At 43.4% G+C, this 21,347-nt stretch overlaps 1 protein-coding gene across 1 annotated transcript; it reads right to left on the bottom strand.

Annotated features, from left to right (window-relative positions):
• Positions 1-152: 152 nt before the first annotated feature.
• On the bottom strand, positions 153-7,571 carry tp53i13 (tumor protein p53 inducible protein 13). Its single transcript, XM_005464580.4, has 9 exons — positions 6,705-7,571; positions 6,502-6,579; positions 6,182-6,217; positions 5,707-5,765; positions 4,920-4,998; positions 2,802-2,930; positions 2,267-2,467; positions 1,141-2,149; positions 153-1,010 (listed from the first exon to the last, which is right to left on the bottom strand). The coding sequence occupies exons 1-9, from the start codon at positions 6,819-6,821 to the stop codon at positions 910-912; spliced, it is 1,809 nt and encodes a 602-aa protein (XP_005464637.1). The 5' UTR covers positions 6,822-7,571; the 3' UTR covers positions 153-909.
• Between the last annotated feature and the right edge of the window lie 13,776 nt (positions 7,572-21,347).

Below are 21,347 nucleotides of genomic sequence, written 5' to 3'. Positions count from 1 at the left end.
ACATCAACAAGTGTTTGGGGGAACAAAAAACCAAAACCTGACCATCTTGCACTTAAAGTGAACCTGTTATGCTTTTTATTATTTTGAACTGGTAAATGTGCAATGCCACATCTGCAAACTAATGGACCATTTTACGTATACAATCTGACATCTATGATGGGAACTGCAAAAGTACATTTGAGATCATTCAGCAAAAGCTTTTCACTCTGCCTTCCATTGTGGTCCGGATCATCACAGTGCAGCTCACGCTCTCGCCTCCTTCTTCTTCAAAAAGAGTGGATAATTGTGTTTTTTTTTCCCCACACATCCATTACTGATCTGGATGTTCTAACTTTACAATTTTAATTTTAATCCAAGTACCTGTAGACTCACTCTTTACAAATCACACAATCGCATCTCCAGAATGCAGCTATTCATATGTTTGTATGACAACACAAACATAGCGTTGCTTACAACAGCAACTTACATTTCGCATATCAAACCTTTACAGTTAAAAGAAACATTACTGTAAAACTAATTATGAAAACATTTTTAAGGCTTAAGAGTTTTTGGAACTATTTGGGGAATGGCTGGTTATAATTTAACTGTTCTTTTGGATAATAAAACAATTTTTTTGTCCTTTCAATGAAAAAAAAAATTGACATGTTAAAAATATGACATGTTAGGTCCTCTGTCAAATTGCTTTGAGCCTGTTGATTGTGGTTGTAGGGCTGCTACAGTCTGTGCCATTTACAGCATTTAGGTTCTCTCAGATAAACTGCACACCGTAGGTACAAGACAGCTACATGTAAGATGAGTCCAACATACATAACACAGCCTTTTTCTTTTCCTTCAGGTCCCCTCTTCCCCCTCATCACTTGAGTTCACTCCAAACAGTGTTGGGGGTGTTTCTTTCAGTTCTACGGACATTCATTCATCTGAGCTGGAGGAGCTCGGCAGGAGAACGCATTCTTGCCTTCTGCCCCTTTTCCGCCTTCTCTTTGCAATTCGCAATCTTCTGCGGATCACATCTGGAAGAAAAAACATAACAGGAATAAGGTTGGCTTGTAAGCTCCACCTAAAAGAGAATGTGTATCTTTCACAAAAACTCTAATTTAATTAGGGCATAACAGCTCTATTCTTCATCCCTGATGACCTTACCTGCAACGCTGTCGTAGTCCTCACTTGGGTCGTGCCAGTAAAGGCTCGGCGTGATCCTCCAGTGGCGGTACAGGCGAGTGTGAAGCACTGACAGAGTCAGGAGAACCAGCAGGAAGCCTAGCGCTGCTGCTGCCCACACCGCTTCGTCCGTCCTCGGGGTCCTTTGCAGTTCTTGACGTACAACAGCAGCAGCAGCAGCAGCTTGGGCCTCTGATCCCGAGGCCTTGGCACAGTCACAGTGTTCACCTGGTCTGCAACTGTCGCAGTCACGGCTGATAGGCTGGCTGTGGCTGGCTGCCTGTGGATGCTGTTGTGCCTGAGCCTCTGACTGGGGTTTGGGCACAGAGTCGGAGCCGGTGCTTTCACTTTTTTGGTGAGATCCTGGGGCACCGTGGATCTGCGTATGCTCCAGCTCTCTCTCCTTTACATCTACCACTTCATTATCCTCCATGTTGCCGTCAGATGAGTCGAGGATTTTCTCTTTAGAGTTGTCCACTTTGATATTGTGTTTAATAGAGTTTGTTTCCTTGAGAGTCAGGGCTTCAGGCCTGTCGGTAAAGGTGCGTTTACTGCTCACACCATGTGCAGAAACAGCAGATTGGTTTAGGTTTCTGAGGCCTTTCTGAGCCTCTGTCTCAGACATATTTAAGGCCAAGGGAGCTGTGAGCCTGGGTTTAGAGGCTTGAGTTGGAACCTGAGGAGCTTCTCTGGAGCTAGAAAGAGCAAAGAGTTTCCTCTGACCTGCTGATGATCCAAGCGTGCTGCTGTTATTCTGACCATCTCCTGACCGCTGAGGAACAGTTCTGGAGACATTTGCCATAGTGTTATTGCTCTCATTGCTGTCAACATTAAACTCTCTGTTGTTCAGGGCAGCTCTCATCTGCCTGGTTTTGCTTCCCACTTTTGTTTGTTTTGAGCGTTCGGTCTTAACGCTGTGCTCTAGTTCAGCCTCTGTGGCTCCGCTTAACAGAGAATAGATGGTCCGCTCACAACACTGCCTCAGGGAATCCTGCAATGTTAGTTATATCAGACAACTGAAATTACTCATTTATTTACTTGTCTGTATGTTAAAAAAACATCACATAACTCAACAAAGCTAGCTCAATCTTGAGTCGTGTTTCCCAACCTTCATTTTTGTTGTTTGTTCTAGTTGATGCAGCTCTGCTGACCAGGTCAGCAGCAGGGCATACTTCCTCATCTGTGTCACACCATCAGACTCTTTTCTTGAAGTCTGACCTCTGTGATTGACCTCCAGCCAATCACAGACGTCTAAAGACGCGGCGGTGGACAGCTCCAAGGTGCGACCCCAGGACACAAAAGCTACAGGCTGAGCACAGAGCAGAGAAAACACACTCGGTAACTTCCCTTCTCCCAGAGGCTAAAAACTTATCTTGTACTTCATGATGCCATGAAGTACAAGACTATCGATACTGCCTGAGTGCTCTTAAAAAGGCTGTTTTAACAAATAACTGACAGTTCAATGACAGGACAACACCCTCAAAAAGTCTTCTTAAAGCAAACAATGCTTTTGCATTTTGTCTCTCTCCGAGATTCTGAGTTCCACTCTGAAATGGTATTAAATGTGACAAACATCCATATTTAAAATCCCAGAAGTCCAACAAATTCTGATGAGAACAAAGGTTGCTGAAAGTGTTTCTTACCATGTGTTTATTGAGCTGTGGGTGTGGGGTCATGATGTAGGACTGCAGACAGGAGCGAGCCAAGTCGGACAGGATCTGACGCTCGCGAGGCGGTGCACACGGATGGTAGAGCAAAACAGCCGCTCCACGCTACAAAACACAGAACACCGCACGTGTGACCAGAATCTCCCCATTATCCACCATTACTGCAGCATTCTATGATTAATTTTCATTAACATCTGTATACTCAAGCGCTTATAACAACATAAACATTATATCAAATAACATTTTCTGATTAGTCCTTCTAATGTTGCTTTAAAAAAACAACAACAATATGCCTATTGGTCGATGTTCTCTCTGTGGAGAATGATAGCTGAGAACTAGCTGCGATCCACATTACATGCTGGCATATTACTGCAGGAGGTCAAATCTGTGATTTTCAAGGAAAATTCATAGTCAGTGTCAACCCTGCTACCAAGGGTCCAAACGTGTAGAACATAACTGCTGGTACACTTGCCTGGTTTACTTGTAAGCTGCACTTAAAACTACACACTGTGTATCGACTGCAGTTTGATACGAACACGAGTTTCAGCTTGGATTTTTATAAAAGCTAATTTGTAACTCAAGAATTGGGTGTGTGTTCCAGTGTCAACAACCGCCCCATTCCTCTGTGCTTTTATCTACTGTATTCGGATTTTACAAGCGTTGCTTCCTAAAGCAGAAACCAAAAAAAGGTAGGCGACTGACCTTCCCAGCACACATTTTTACTTGTCACGATAGAGAAGGCACAGGTGTATTAATAGTGGCTGCCTTCCTTTTAGGAGAGGTCCTGGTTTGGTGCGTGCCGTACAAACTATACACATTTTCCATACTGTTACAATTAAAAATGTTTGCTGTGATTAAAAAAGTTACATAAATAAATAAATGCTGAAATAAATGCTTGTTTTGTTAATGAGTGATTTTAAATTGGTCATAGTTATGAATGTATAATACCCTAACTTAGATTAAGAAATTGATGGATCGAGGAATGAAAAACAAAGAAATACTCCAGTCCTGCTATTGTTATTCATGGTATGGCTATAAATGCTTCATGACAAAATGACAGTTTCTCTCTATTAAATGCAAGGTGGTTTGATACTGACTCAAAGATCACCATCACAACACAACAGTCAAGCACAGAGGTGGAAACTATGCTTTGGGACTGTTTTTCTGCTAAGGGTACAGGATGACTTCACCACATTGACAGGGCAAAACACTTTATCTAAAAACTCTGCATTTTCTCTCATTTTACAGTTAGCTCCTCCCTTGTAGAAAATGCTGTTGTGCTACCAGTATGTCTGTCCAGGCTTTTTAATGCTGTCAGCAATCCCCCCTTTTTTAATGTTAATACACACAGGGCTAGTATTAAAAACACAAAACAAAAAGAACGCTGGGTTGACTGATCTACGTGAAGGTGATAACTTCCTGTGACTGCTTAGCCTGAGCACTGATGTTAGAGTAAGTAACACCAGATAACAAAAACATATAGAGACCTCAGTTGCTAAGCTGTGCTTCACTGACCTTGACATTAAATGAGCACACTGTATAACACTATGAGTGCACTGCCACAGTGATGATGATTAACCATAGGGAGGTGTGTTTAGGGTGGTTTTTTTTAGCAGTATAAAGTTACTCTGTTAGTTGTTAAACGCTAGTATTTGTGTAGCTGTGTAGAGTTATGGAGTGTTGTGTGCTTTAATGAACTTTAATGCACAGAACAGTCACACCCATAATTTTGCTGTACTTCAGTGAGGTGACAATAAAGGTTTCCTAACTGTTGGTTCTAAGTGATCCGCTGCTTGTTGTTAAAACAGTTTTGCAAACTAACTGAAGATGCTCCCCCCATATTAACAGGTTGTTACTATAAGCTTAAATGGCATACACTAGTGGAGGGAAAAAAGTAAGTCAATCAATAAAGTATGGCCTCAGGATGGATGTGACTGAGTGCTGAAAAATACATGTCCTGAGAGTGCTGCAAAAAGGCTCAGTTTACACAGAATACACAGGACGCACATATCTCTCCGATGAACAGACAAACTGATGTTTCAGAAGATACAAAGGCAGAGGCAGCAGCAAAACATGTGCAATAGTGCAACTAACCTGCAAATTATTGAGCCACCGCTGAGGAGGACAGTACAAGTACTCTCCGCTCTCTGCTCCTATTGGTCTGTATGCTCCACTGCAACACAAACACCAACACAGAAACACAGGTTAATGTCTTCAAAAGCCTTAACCCTTTCACGCATAGTGGTCACTACAGTGGACAGCTATTCAAAGGCTGTTTTCTTGTATTTGTGTCAGTGTTGATGGTATACTTGCACATAAAGCACTACACTGGACACTGATGTGTCACTCCATACCCTGCCACCCGCTGGTCGTTTAATGTTACTATAGATGTAAGACGTGTGTCATTGTAATTATTGTTATTTAACCCTGTCATGCATGAATTATGACAACCTCAATCAGGAATTTTTTTCTTAAGTATTTTTATTCATCTTTTCATGCCTAAAGATGAAAAAAATACAGTGGTGGAACAAGAGAGCCAACACACCGATGTTCAGTTGAAAAATCTATAGCAACTGTGTGATGCTATCATGTCTATATGGACCAAATACTGAGGAATTTGTGCAGCACCTTGTTGAATCTATGCCATTCTAGAGAATTAAGGTAGTTCTGAAGCCAAAAGGGGTCAAACTCGGTATTACCAATGTGTACCTCATAAAGTGGCCAGTGTGTGGCTTGCTTTAATGTAGTAAAACAGTGCTTTTTGTGACAATACTAAGCTTGTGTATCTGTCAGCTCTTTGTACAAACAGAACTAATTGTGTGGCCGTCCAGTATGTTATTTTGCAGCTCTAGTGAACTTACTCACAAACCTTTACACTCACCTGTTGGGAATGCGGTGATAGTAGGAGATAGATTTATCCATGCATATTTGCCTAGCTGGCTGCAGTGAAAACATCAAGCACACAAGACATACACTTAGTTAGCTTCTAGTAAATTTCACACAAATTACTTTTACTAAGCAAAAAAGCTGGTTTGGTTAACTCAAACTGAATCTTGTTGCAACTAACACACTTGCTTGGTAAGGCTTTTGAGCTATTACATGTACTGGTTTCAAATGTCATCTGGGAGAGGCTCCAGCTCCCTCAGGACAGTACATGAGGAAAAAATGGTTAAGAAAATAAAAGAATGAATGGGTTCCAAATTTTGTGAACTATGAATGGGACTTGTTTGGAGTGTTATCCAGTTGCACTTTGATTTTAGGAGATAACCATGTCATGCTTCATGTTTCGAGGGCCAAAGGTTGCGTAAAAAGTCCAGATATGAGATCCTTAAGTAAACTGCCTGGTGTTTACTCACCTCAGGATTGTACACAGTGTCAATACTCGGAAGTCTCTGAAAAGAGGAATTAGAGGGAACACTTGTAATCTGGGAACAAAGCAATCCGAACAACTGACAACCATATGTAACAGTGTGAGGCCGTAAGGTGATTCGAAGTGGGTCGAGCAGCTCTAACAGCTCATTTGCTGTGTGTGCAGGGTTTATCACAACAGTCTCATTCTTATGATTGTTTGCATTTCCTGGCAACCAGTCTAAGTGCAGCACACCCCTCCCATATGAGCCACAGTGATTATGGTGGTAATGTGTTAGACTAAGGTGTATGATTTTTCCATGTTTACCTGAGTAAACTCTGGCCATGCAGACGCAGCACAGTCCCAATAAACAGCATCCGCAGGCAGGTCCCTGTCCAAAGAGAGCTATCTCACACACACACACGTAAAATAAGTGCATTTTAATCACCAATACTTGGTTATAAACCACATGACTTAAACCATGGATGTCATTAACACCAGCAGACACACACAGGTAGTGAGATTGTTACCTTTCCATTATCACATCCTTGCCCCAGAGATCCGAAGACATCGCACCGACCCACACTGACCCACAGCGCTGCCAGCACAGTCACCGTCAGCGGAGGGAACGTCGCTTCTCTCGGCATGACGACGACCAGTCAGTCGACTTTAGCTAGAAGTCATAGCGCACCGTAGGTCCTCCACGTACAGAGTGGCCGAAGAAGTGACCCTTTAAAATGCCCCAAAACACAAAATGTGTTTGGCACAGAAACATGACCGAAGAGCGGTGAGACGTGCGGATGAGGGTGAACAAAGTAACCGTCCCTCTGTGCCGGCTGTCCGCTGTCTTACCCACAGCAAGCGAGCGTTAGCTAGCTCCTCTACATTATGAAGTTAAACTAGAGTGACAAACTCGTGATTAAAACACAAAAAAACGTAAATAAAAGAAAGTGTATTTCCATTCTTCGTCAGAGTTTGGTATACAACAGTTAAGCTACACGCTGTAACGTCTTCCGGAGAAATTTCAAAATAAAACTGCTGTCTTCCGTTGAAATTACCTAAAGAAGCTGCCTCTCTCTCCCCATATTAGTTGTATTTAAGAGGAAAATTTAAAATATACATATATATAAAAATTAAAATGTATTCTGATTATTATTTTTTAATCTTCAAGCGGTATTGTGGGAATTCATTTCGCCCTTATTTAAACCCCCATTTCCGGAACTCAAGCCTGTAACCCTTTGAGCTAACTTCACTGACCAGTTGTACTACGGAAGCGACGAAGGAAAAGATTCAGAGGTATCAAACGCGCGGCTCGGGGACCCGTGAAAGGGCCCGTGCTGTCCCGGTGACTAACTGCAAAGTGTGAAAATTGCAGTAAGGTCCTTACAGTCCTCTGAGCCACCCCTCTTGGTTTATTGAAGATGTGCAAATAGGCATGGAAAAAGTATATAAGGCAAAAAGACTGTCTGATAATAACAAATATGAAAGTCAATATTTGAGATGACCACTTTTATTCTTTACAACAGCCTGAACTCTTTTAGCCAAGCTTTCTTGTCGTTTCTTATATTTCCTATTCTTCTCCGGGCCTCTTGAAGGGCATTAAATGCTCTTATTTGAATGCTGACTTCCTTTTTTTCTGTTCTTTGTCAAGATGATCCCACACTGCTACAGTAATATTGACGCCCAGGCTCTGGGGAGGCCAGTCTATGACTGAGGGTGCCCCACTCTGTTTTTTCTATCAAGGTATGTTTTCTTCAGCCTTTCTTAGCTCTTTGGGAATCAACAAAAAATTGTTTTTGCAACAGGCTGCTATTAACAAAGTTTCTAAAGATACAATTTTAGAATATTGTCTGTTATGTGTAGACATAACATCTATTCATCCCTCGAGTGGGGTACATTTTTTATGCTTGAATAATTCACAGCTCGGTGTTAAGTGGGTTTAAAAAGAAACCTCTAAAAAGGGTCTGGTACAAGGACTGGACTGAAAATGGGTGGGAAAAAACCTTGAAAGACTTTCAGAAAGCACTATTGCATTTTATCGCATTCTAGCATTTGGCAAAACTTTTAAGGGGCCAGAGTGCATTTGGACTCATGGCTTTTGTTTTTCTAAGCATTTAAACATCTTCAGAATGCACTTTGTTGCACTTTAATAACATTTTAATAACACAAGTGCTTCCTTTTTAAATAATGTTTCTCAGTTTATTTTTATTTTTCTCACTCCAGATCAGGGGCGATTCTAGGATTAGAGCTTTGGGGGTGCTGAGCACCCAGAGAGCTGCCCATCCAGGCAAGATAAACTTTACACGTCACAATGAGACTTCTTCCCTGTCTCTGTCGGTCCCTGTATCCTTAAATGTCTCCAGTTGTCCCAAGTTCTCTCTGACTGTCTCCTGGGTGCATTTAAACCCCTGTTCCTCCCTGTCCTTATCGTCTGTTGTCTTCATCTCTGTTATCAGTCATCATAATTTTACCATCTCTGTGCAAGTCTGCAAATTTCTTTCTTAAATCATAAGATTCTTAAATTCAACAAGTCCCTCTGTGCCTGGGTCCTCGTCTCAAAACATGACATCACTGTTTTGTACATTTTAACACAATTTAATCCCCACATTTGAGAAAGAAAGGCAAAACACTTTTTTTGAAAAGTCTGTAACAAAACCATCAAATCTGATAAAGGTTATTTAAATGCTGCAAAAGAAGAATGGATTGGAATAATAAAAAAAAACAAACATATCCTAACCTTACTGGGGGAGAATAATGAATGATGCTCATAGTGAGTAAGAAGTAAACTGTGCATTTTTTGGACAGAGATTCACTTTTAATGTGTATGTATAATATAATACAGATACATAAAAAACACTCCCAAAACAGAATAAATTATTACAAATAAAAATCTTTACTGCAGATACTAAATTTACTAATTTAATAATACTAATTTTGTGTTGTAAGATTTATGAGTTTCATGCTTTCATAGTGGTACTTGGGAGAGCTTGACATTTTTCTCAGGTGGTACACACTGTAAAAAGTTTGAGAAACACTGATAAGTGTATGTGTGCTTTTGGAAAACATTTAAAGCTGCAGTACAGAATCTTTGAAACAAGCTAGCTTAAAACAGTTTTAGAATATAAACAGAGCACTCTGCTTCTCTTTACAGCTCCTCACTCCACCAGGGCACCGTTTGGCACTTTCTGATACTGTACTGCGGCAGTCATACAGACAACTGGACGGTCCAAAGGTTGGCCTACCTATTACTGGCTGAGGTTTTAGTAGAGTTGTGGCTGAACCACATAAAAATATATGATTAATTTTAATCTCCCCAATCAATTATAATGTTATGTTGGAATGTTGTTAAAGAGGGTCAAAAATGTTTCAACCCAGTTTGTTTTGCAGATTCTGTATAGCAGCTTTAATATAGGGAGAGCACAACTTCCTGATTGTGTGAGTAAAATCAGGTTTTTTCTCTTTGTCAGTTTAACAGTTTCAGTTTTGCCCGTCACTGTTCCCTGTCTGTTTTCTTACCTGGTTCTTCCTGACCTTGTACTTTCTCCTCACGTTCCCCTCTTTCCTCTCTCCCTCTTTGGACTGACAATCATACACAAATAGATTGTATTCAATTAGTTGAAAAATTACATTAATATGACAAAAAATTATTAAGATCACTAACAAAAAGTCCTCTCTCAGTATACTTTCAACCAAAAGGGAAATAACCAAACCACATGAACATCTAATAAAAGATATAAATATTGAAACACTGTTCCAACATTATCCTTTATTGACGGATCATTTGATTTTACACTTTTACCTGAATGTGGCTCCTTTTTTTTTTTAAACTTCCTTATATCCCTTAACCTGGCTGTCTCTCTCTACACACACACACACACACACACACAAACACACACAACAGGAGTTATAAGGTTAATGGGCATTCAGTCAGTTAGCTAGTTAGCATCCATTTCAAACAGGACAGTGGTAACAACAGTAGGCTATGGACAATTTTAAGTTTTAGATTTTAAATTGGCTATATAAATTTCAATGGGAGCAACAGGACGGTCAAATGTGCTGATTTTACTACAGAGCAGGACGGATTGTAGGGTAGCAAACATCATCGGAAAACACGTTTTCAACACTGCAGGTTACCTGGTGTAAGGTTTTTCAGCTAAAAAGAAACATGGTCTGACTCCTACCTAACTATATAAAGAGTAACTGAAGGTTAAATGCAGCTAATATGTTTTAAGATAGGCACTCACACCTCCACTCCACTGCGCCTCAGCCACCATGGCTCTGGCAGCAACGGCGCTAGAGCCAGAGTAGGGGAGAGCCGAGCTGTGTGTCACACAGACAACAAATATTGTCCAAAAAAAGTAAGAAATCTTTGGGGGTGCTTTGATTCATTTTGGGGGTGCTAAAATGGGCTAAAATCGCCCCTGCTCCAGATCAAAAAGATTGTATGTGGCCCAGGAACACCCCTGCTTAGGAGAATGTTGTGGTTTTAACCATGATCATCCACTGAGAGGCGACATAGCAGCAACATGATTAAGGCTATGTCCACACGTACCCGGGTATTTTTGAAAACGCAGATTTTTCTATGCGTTTGCACCTTTCGTCCACACGTAAACGGCGTTTTCGGTCACTGAAAACGGAGATTTCTAAAAACGCCTGCCAGGGTGGATATTTTCGAAAACTCCGTTTTTGCATTTACGTGTGGACGAGGAAAACGGAGAAAACGCAGCGTCAAAGGTGTGCGCCTTTTTTGACGTCACACTGTGCGCCACGTTATTGTTTCGGTGAAATGAATTTCTACAATACTGTTACTGTTAATTGTACTCTCTGCAGTGTTTAAATGCTTACATATACACACACAGTTACTGTCCCTCCACACATACGACTCGGTTCTGCTTCTATGCCCCATCTTTGTTTACTATTTCTAGACTTCTGATTGGCCAACATTTCTACACGGTTAGGAATATATCGCCACCTGCAGTGTTGGGAAGGTTACTTTTAAAATGTATTCCACTTGGGGCTTAGCGGTGCTGCTGCCGTAGGCCCCGATCGGGATGGGCCTGGGCTCCCTTGCCTTGGTGGGTACTAGAGGACGGGGGTGCCTACTGGGGTCAGCCGGGGAGCTGGCCCTAAGGAGGGGCATCTTGCCCCTCCCTTCTTTTCCTCCCCATCCCCGGCTGCCTCCCTCTTCCCGCTCCACCACACCCACCCACACAGGTAGGGCCTTGGGGTGCGGGTGTGTCACCAGGGTGCAGGGGAGGCATTCCCCCCCCCTCTGTCCCCTTCTGGCCACCTGTGCCTCAATTTTACTTCACAACTTAGACATCCACATTATTCACACTCTCATAACACACACACACATATATATATATATAGGGCCTTGAGGGTGACCACGTTAACGGCGTCCAGAGGACGGTCTGTGTATTCAACCCTACCTCTGGCGCCGGTGCCCACCTCTCAATTTTAAATCCATGTAGACATTGAGGGTTCTCGGGAGGGGCCGTGCTAACACCTGCTGCTCTCTGGCAGCAGCACCATGCCCTCCCTTGTTTTAAATGCACTTTAGAACAACACGCAGCAACACTACACATGAGTCTCTACTAGCCATCGGGGCGGGGGGCTGGGAGGAGGTGTTGGCTGTCCGATTGGCCTCCCTGCTGCTGCGGAGCCTGGGGCGGTCTGCTTGCCTCCACCCTGGGGGAAAGGGTCACATCTCTTGGGTCTGGGTGCCGTTTCCCCCTCTGGGGGCGAGGGTACCTGGACCCAAGGCATAGAGTATGTTTGGGGAGTATGATTGTGTGTACATGTCTATGTATGTCTATCCCTATGTTGGGTGAGTGCTGAGTGTTTGTATATGTGTGCATGAGGGTGGGAAAGCATGTTTATGTCTGTGTGTGCCTGTTTGTCTGTGTCTATATGTCAGGTCGGGTCTTAGACTCCACCTCCCTGGGTACTCCCAGGCCCTCCAAGTGTGGAGGCCTATCTCCCCTCACCACACTCCCTGCTGGTAACTGATGCCCTCAGGGGTTGGTGCATTGGTGGTTCTTGGTGTCCGGGGCTGGGCGCTCAGGTATGCACCAGCTCACTCCCGGTGGCTACTTGGCGGGGCCCGGTGCCTGTCGCTCGGTCAGGCCTCTTCCGGGGCAAAGGGGGCCCTCGGGCCTCCGGCCTCGGGGCCTGCAACTCGGTTCACTCTGGCACAGCTGGCTGCCGGCAGAGCCGGCGGGCACGCCGGTGCAGCCCCCTCTGGCTTCTGCTCCGTGGCTACTGGGTGACCCCCTCGTCTGGGGATCTCCTCAGCCCTTCCCAGGAAGGTGGCACGGATGCCCCTCCGGTGGTGCTCCTTGGGCTCTCGCACTCTGGGGCCTCTGGATGTCTGGAGCCTGGATCTCCTCCATGCCTGCTTCATGCCCTGGGGGACGGGGCTATGGGCCTCCACACCCTCTAGCAGACCGTTACATGGGGAAACCTTTTGTATACAAGCGCGTTGATCCACACAGGTGTGCACACGGGTGTTCACTGTTCGTAGACATAAACTACACCTTTCTTAGCTGCTACTTCAAAGCACATTGTGCGCTGTCTGTCCTGCGTGCTGCACAACAACTTTCAATATTTAGTATTTACTGCTGTTCACACTTAGCTAGATTAACGTGATGGTGTTGTGTTTAGTATGTTGCTTTGTTTTTGTTTGGTTTTTTTTGTTTCTCTTCTTTTTCTCTCAACAGGTGATCCAGGAGATTTTTTATTTTTTCTTTCTCTTTGTCTTTGTAAGTGCCCTTTCTCACTGTCCCTTTTCCCTTCTGTTTTTCTTTTCCTTCCTCTCTTTCTTTCTCCCTTTCCTATCCCCCCGTCATGTCTGTCCCATCTGTAACAACTGAAAATAAAATAAATAATAACAACAAAGTTTGATCAAATGGACCAATACGGCAATGCCATGATGATCCATTTGGCACAATAAATCCATTTGGTATCCTTGTTGGTCTTCAGACAACAATTCTGACGGCTTAAGAACCAAATGGGACAGACAAAAAAAAAAAAAAAATGTATTCCACTACAGAATACCGAATACATGCCCCAAAATGTATTCTGTAACGTATTCCGTTACGTTACTCAATGAGAGTAACGTATTCTGAATACTTTGGATTACTTAATATATTATCATGCTGTTTACAACTACCTGAATGTACTATTGCTGTGATTTATTACTGTTACTGAAGGTCCGCGGCTCCGAACCGTAGTAAAGGGACCTCTGGCTAATACGGTGGGTTCAGTGTCAGGCTGGTAGCCGAAAAATAGCTTTACTTTGTTGTCTGGGTCACTTTGCTTCCGAGAGACAGAGAGAGGCGTTGAAAGGCTGCTCCAACGGAACTTATTTTTTTCCGGAGGAAAACACGAACACAGCGTACAGTCGAGTCTTAATAGCTTACTTACAACTGGGCTCGTCAGGCACTCTTCTTGGCTGCAGTGGTTATTATTATATTTACATGCTTCCAGCTTTTTGCTCCGTGACAGCTCGGACTTTTCCTTTTTCTCCCTCCCTCGCTCACAGACACATAACGGGTACGGTAGTCCATTCTCGCTGCAGCACGGACTACACTGCCCATCATGCTACATTCTTTAGGGCTATACATGTAGCATTCTGCCTATTAGCTTAGCACAACAACAACAACAACTAGAAAGCGAAAATTTCAGAAGAAATTTTATGTGTGCCTATGCCGCTGCTAATCTGTGTAGTTTTCCATTCATACGGCTACAGACAGCAAAACTCAGAAGAGCAGCCATTCTCCACCATGAATTATGGTAAAAACAAACACCGCTCGCGCCTCACAGATGACAGCTTACAGTTTTGGGTAAAGATGAGGTCACTTTGTACAGCCCCGATTTGCAGACGCTGTGCACACAGGTTCATAAGCAGAAGTCCCTCTGTACCACGGCAGACCCCGACAATGTTTGCACGAACACACTTTGAACCAGTACGTTATGGACCACTTTTCATACATGGTTGGTGTACCCTCCCAGCCAGCTGTAGCTTTTCAACTCACAGCCCGACACACACCCAAAAAACAGCCGAGAGAGCACAGACTATGCCCGAGAGGTGTGATTGCAGATGCCCCTCAGGTGGGTCCACCTCCCCTGCAGCGGCACTGCAGACCACGCCCCGCCACACATATCAAACACGTAAAATAAATATTTATGCACTTTTGCATTCACTTTTTGTTTTTTGTTATTTTTACACAGTGTTCTGAATGATGAACAATGGTCTACAGCCAATCTTGTGTATTATTATACAAACTTTGGTTGTAAGATTCAGATAACTATTTAATAAAAGCTAAATATTTTATACAGGGAGTGCAGAATTATTAGGCAAATGAGTATTTTGTCCACATCATCCCCTTCATGCATGTTGTCTTACTCCAAGCTGTATAGGCTCGAAAGCCTACTACCAATTAAGCATATTAGGTGATGTGCATCTCTGTAATGAGAAGGGGTATGGTCTAATGACATCAACACCCTATATCAGGTGTGCATAATTATTAGGCAACTTCCTTTCCTTTGGCAAAATGGGTCAAAAGAAGGACTTGACAGGCTCAGAAAAGTCAAAAATAGTGAGATATCTTGCAGAGGCATGCAGCAGTCTTAAAATTGCAAAGCTTCTGAAGCGTGATCATCGAACAATCAAGCGTTTCATTCAAAATAGTCAACAGGGTCGCAAGAAGCGTGTGGAAAAACCAAGGCGCAAAATAACTGCCCATGAACTGAGAAAAGTCAAGCGTGCAGCTGCCAAGATGCCACTTGCCACCAGTTTGGCCATATTTCAGAGCTGCAACATCACTGGAGTGCCCAAAAGCACAAGGTGTGCAATACTCAGAGACATGGCCAAGGTAAGAAAGGCTGAAAGACGACCACCACTGAACAAGACACACAAGCTGAAACGTCAAGACTGGGCCAAGAAATATCTCAAGACTGATTTTTCTAAGGTTTTATGGACTGATGAAATGAGAGTGAGTCTTGATGGGCCAGATGGATGGGCCCGTGGCTGGATTGGTAAAGGGCAGAGAGCTCCAGTCCCACTCAGACGCCAGCAAGGTGGAGGTGGAGTACTGGTTTGGGCTGGTATCATCAAAGGTGAGCTTGTGGGGCCTTTTCGGGTTGAGGATGGCGTCAAGCTCAACTCCCAGTCCTACTGCAAGTTTCTGGAAGACACCTTCTTCAAGCAGTGGTACAGGAAGAAGTCTGCATCCTTCAAGAAAAACATGATTTTCATGCAGGACAATGCTCCATCACACGCGTCCAAGTACTCCACAGCGTGGCTGGCAAGAAAGGGTATAAAAGAAGAAAAACTAATGACATGGCCTCCTTGTTCACCTGATCTGAACCCCATTGAGAACCTGTGGTCCATCATCAAATGTGAGATTTACAAGGAGGGAAAACAGTACACCTCTCTGAACAGTGTCTGGGAGGCTGTGGTTGCTGCTGCACGCAATGTTGATGGTGAACAGATCAAAACACTGACAGAATCCATGGATGGCAGGCTTTTGAGTGTCCTTGCAAAGAAAGGTGGCTATATTGGTCGCTGATTTGTTTTTGTTTTGTTTTTGAATGTCAGAAATGTATATTTGTGAATGTGGAGATGTTATATTGGTTTCACTGGTAAAAATAAATCATTGAAATGGGTATATATTTGTTTTTTGTTAAGTTGCCTAATAATTATGCACAGTAATAGTCACCTGCACACACAGATATCCCCCTAAAATAGCTAAAACTAAAAACAAACTAAAAACTACTTCCAAAAACATTCAGCTTTGATATTAATGAGTTTTTTGGGTTCATTGAGAACATGGTTGTTGTTCAATAATAAAATTATTCCTCAAAAATACAACTTGCCTAATAATTCTGCACTCCCTGTATGAGAGTAAGAAAGAAAAGTATATCTTTGTGTCCACCTTTCTCTGTTAATGCCCTACCTGGCCCCCTGGCAAAAGCTTTGCTAGATCCGCCCCTGCACAGTTACCAGCTGTCAGCTAAATAAAAAAAGGAGCTTGGTGTTTATTTCTCTCAGAAACAGTTCATAACTTCCCTTCAACTCATTCATGTCACCTAAAAAAAAAGGTAAACCTGTTTCTCCATCACCAGTTCAGCTCTGATGATTCAGTAAGGTCATCTCCTGGTTTCGACCAGCCGCTTCTACAGCTGTGGCTCCAGCAAACATCAGCTGATACTAGAAATTAAAATCAAATGAATTCTAACAACAGCTGATCAAGCTTAAACGTGCTGCTGTTGTTTAGCGCGATAAACAAACAAGAGAGAAAAGCCGATCATTGATCAGTTTCATGACTGAAGTTTGAACAGGCGAGAGAATGACAGGGGAGGCTGTCATAAAGTTCAACATCAGTAACTTAGCGCGCACACAGCTGTATAGAAACTCCATCGTGCTAGCTACCACGCAGTACGAGTTATTATAACTGATTGTAAAAAGTCAGCACAACGAAAATAAACTACACCTAAACTCGGTTTATATCTGACCCAAATAGAGTGCAGGTCATAACTTCTTACCTGAAATTCAGTTCACCTCACGCTCCGACCGGCAGCCGCCTGCTTCTCCTGCCTTCGGTTTCCCTGATCCACGATCTACCACCGGTCGATCGGCGGTCGCCTCGCCGCCTCGTTCCCCGCATGTTCTTTCTGACACACACCGGTGGATAGCTGCCCTCAGTTGTAGCTCCGCGTCAGCGACTACCAAACAACTCAGTTATTTTTTCCACATCGACCAGCATCTGGACAATCCACCGCCTTTCACTGTTTGTACCGTTACTAAAAAAAAACCCCTCATCGGCTCATAAAAACGAAAAATAAGTCCAGCTATGACCCTGAGTCAAAAAGACAGCCAGCTCGGGTTAGCTAGCTACCTGTCTAGCTCTTTGCAGGCACCGAAAACATCAGAGCTAATATGGGATGTCTTGGTAACACGAGCAGATATTTGAAGTTTACATCTGGCCAATCCACCACCTTTCACTGTTTATACCGTTACTAAAATGAATAAATAAATAAATCATCGGTCCATATAAACGAAAAATAAGTCCAGCTAAAACACATACTGTCGGCGAGCGACCGGGTGCTGACACGAGTTTCACCCGCCTCAATATAAGCCAAGCCTGGGTGCTTTTTCACGAAGGGTCGCTAGCGGTGCTAGCTAACTATGCTAGCGGCGCTAGCTAGCTAGCCGGCTATCAGCAACACATAAGAGAACTGCTGCTAAATAAACTACACCTAAACTCGGTTTATATCTGACCCAAATAGAGTGCAGGTCATAACTTCTTACCTGAAATTCAGTTCACCTCACGCTCCTGCCTTCGCTTTCCCTGATCCACGATTGACCTCCGCGTTAGCAAACACCGGTCGATCGGCGGTCGCGGCATGTCCTTTCTGTCATACACCGGTGGATAGCTGCCCACTGTTGTAGCTCCGCGTTATAGCACCACCAAACAACTCAGTTATTTTTTCCACATCCAGCTGTAACTCCGATTCTGTGCGAGCATTTGCGAGAGACCGGGGAGGTGAAACGACAGAGAGAGTCCCCTCGCTATCCATTTGCAGCCAAGTGCGGCAGCTAGCTAGGTAGCCGGCTAGCTGTCAGGCAGGACCAACGTCGTCAGAGCACTGTCGCTAAATATGGGATGTCTTGATAAAACAAGCAGATATTTGAAGTTTACACACCTACATTCTCGCCTGAAAATATCTTAAAAGTTTATTTTGTGACCTAGAAACACGAATAAAAGACATATAAAACGAAGTGGTGGCCGCCATTGTTCACTCTGTAGAGGCGTGCTATGAATTGTGGGATATGGAGTTTTCAACACAAGGATAAATCTTTTCGGCTGTACTACTCCCGGTATACCACTAGAGAGAGCCAAGACACCACAAATGAAGTCTGTTTATTTGGCGCCAAAAGATGAATTGGCCTAAATTTGTACTAAAATATTAATATTTAAAAAACTATAAAAGTCATAAACACCAAAAGTCACAACATAATAGTCCAGCTCCAGCCGCACAAAATGATCTAACATATGTAATCCTAATGTCAAAACTGTTTGGCAGAGGAGCGCGGGAAAATTTTCACTAAAATATTAATATTTAAAAAACTATAAAATTCATAAACACCAAAAGTCATAGCACACCATTCCAGATCCGGCCGCACAAAATGAGGTAACATATATGAAGCTTGTCTCAATGTGTGCCTCTTTCCATAGGCACACATAACAACAAAAAAGCGCTCTCTCACCCAGGAAACACGCAGAGAGAGCGTCACCCTGTAACCATGGCAACCGTAACGCTGCTGCCTGGAACAACAGAACATAGCTGTCAAACAAACCCAAACAGTCCTGACCCGCGATAATATGAAACAGGAAAGTACCGCCGTGTAATCCATTTATTTCAGCAAAGTAACTGTATTCTGAATACCACCTTTTAAAACGGTAACTGTAACGGAATACAGTTATTCATATTTTGTATTCTAAATACGTTCCCAACACTGGCCACCTGTTGCTTTGGCATGTTCCTAGCAGCGTTTTTCTTCATTTCTGCGTTTACGTGTGGACGGGATTATTTTTTAAAACGAAAACGGAAAATCTCCGTTTTCAAAAATACCTGTGTACGTGTGGACGTAGCCTAAGTGTTCGAGCTACCAGGTTTATACTCTGTGAACTCTGGGATGGGATGGTGCCACGAGCAGCTGAAGCTGGAGTGTTAATTAAACCGATATCTCCTCAGGCTAAGTGTCAACTGCTGCAGAAGAACACTGATAGGAGGAAGCCAAAATGTAACTGCAGCACCTGACAGCCAGATGATTTGCTCTAAACTGTACACAGGCTCCACAGGCAATGTATGGAAGCACACACCGAGTCAAAGCTAAGTGCTCCTCATTGATCCTTAGCCTCTGCAGCCTGTGGTTTTGACCCAGTGTTTAGGTTTTGTTTTTTTCTTTTGTTGCAGTAAAATAACTGCTGGCCAGAACTGCATTTTATTTGGGCATGTTTAGACTTGCCATCTCCCCGAGGGCAAAAACATTACATCTGCATGAAGTCAGTACTTTTGTTCTATTCTGGCCTGTCTTGGCTCACATTCTGTTTTTAAAACATGACTAAAGAACTATATACACATACTGTCCCTCAAGGGGACACTGAGAAAAAATAAAGACTAACATTGACACTGTAACTTTGCCTTAAGTCATTGTTGATTTTGTGTCTTCACTCTCCATCCCCTGCCAAGCTGCACCTGTGATTCTGCGACTGCTCGCTGATGAGCTGACCGATAAGTAAATCTTTTCTTGGATCTTATCCTCTGCATCCTTACCCTGTCACCTCTGCCTCCCACAGGACACCAGCCTGCCCTGTTGAAACACTATTTTTTTTTCATTTTTTTAACTGAAAAAATAGAATGCCTTTGATTAAAAATAGAATGCCTTTGATCAAAAATTGAATGCCTTTGATCCTTTGATCTTGCTGAGAGAAAAAACCCACATATAGGAGCTTTGCTCTGTTAAACCTTACTGCTTAACGGACCCTGACCTGACAGCAACCAAAACCCTTTTGGAAATTTTTGAGAGACTCTCACGTTTCTAAGCAATTCTCCGACCAAGCCGACACATTTCACCATGTCAGCTAACCCATCGTTCTGCTCAGATGAGCTTGAAATAGTTAAAGGGAGCATTTTGGGAAGCCACTACAAGGTAGAGGCTTTCCTCGGAGAAGGGGGCTTTGGTATTGTAGCCAAATGTCGTGATACCATGACCAAACAAGCTGTTGCCATTAAAGTCAACAAGAGCCGCCCTGATATTCTGCAACAGGCAAAACTAGAAATTTTCATCCTGGAGCAGCTGAGAAGGTTGGATCCAGATGCCGCCAACATTGTTCAATGGAACGGCTTTTTCCACGATGGAGAGCGGGTTTGCCTAAAGTTTGAACTCCTTGATCAATGCCTGTGGGACTACATACGGGACCGGCAAAACCAGGGTCTCCCCATAAGCGAAGTCAGGCCAATTTTAGGTCAACTCACAAATGCCCTGTCCCACCTGGGTTCTGTGGGAATAGTTCACGCTGACCTCAAATGTAGAAACATCATGGTTGTGAACCGCCATGAGTCTCCCATCAAAGTCAAACTTATAGACTTTGGCCTCGCATGTCCTGCGTCTGCAGTGATTCCTGGTGACTGTGTGGGGACGGTTGGTTATAGTGCACCTGAGGTTATGCTTGGCCTTCCTTACAATGAAGCGATTGACATGTGGTCTCTGGGGCTGGTAGCTGTGGAGCTTGGTACAGGGGTGCCACTCTACCCTGGAAATGAACATTATGATGTTTTGAAATTCATCATAGAGACTCAGGGTCAGCCACCAGATCATGTTCTAGACTCTGGCGTGTACACTGAAGACTATTTCACTGAAGACAACTACAACTACAACCAACAGCGCTGGACATTTAAGACTGACAAACAATTTAAATACGAGACAGGATATGAGTCCCTGGAGACTCGACACATAAAACTTGCGTGTCTTGAAGAGCTTGAAGAAGTAATGATGTTTAGACGAGGACCTGAAAATGGCCAACGTTTGTTTGTCAGCTTAATTAAACAGATGTTGGCCTTGGATGCAAACCAGCGGATAACACCCTCGGAGGTTCTCCGGCATCCCTTTTTCGACCCTGGCCTCTCTAAGAGTTCCCCTTGCATTGACATGAGTGCTGAAAGACCACAAAACCCTGTGGTCTGTCAGCACCCTTCAAACTTGAAATGCAAGAGATCACAGAAAATCAACCGCAGTTTTCAAAGCTCGGTTGAATTTTCTCAGCAAGTATTCGTACACACGTCAGCCAGCCCATCCTTCTGCTCAGATGAGGCTGAAATAGTTGAAGGGAGCATTTTGGGAAACCACTACAAGGTAGAGGCTTTCCTCGGAGAAGGGGGCTTTGGTATTGTAGCCAAATGTCGTGATACCAAAACCAACCAAGCTGTTGCCATTAAAGTCAACAAGAGCCGCCCTGATATTCGGCAACAGGCAATACAGGAAATTTTCATCCTGGAGCAGCTGCGAAGGTTGGATCCAGATGCCGCCAACATTGTTCAATGGAACGGCTTTTTCCTCGACAGAGAGCGGGTTTGCCTAAAGTTTGAACTCCTTGATCAAT

This window comes from Oreochromis niloticus, linkage group LG14 (assembly GCF_001858045.2).
Source record: "Oreochromis niloticus isolate F11D_XX linkage group LG14, O_niloticus_UMD_NMBU, whole genome shotgun sequence".
Classification (NCBI taxonomy): domain Eukaryota; kingdom Metazoa; phylum Chordata; class Actinopteri; order Cichliformes; family Cichlidae; genus Oreochromis; species Oreochromis niloticus.
Note: the sequence above shows the minus strand (reverse complement) of the source record. Positions and strands in the feature narration are given on the sequence as shown.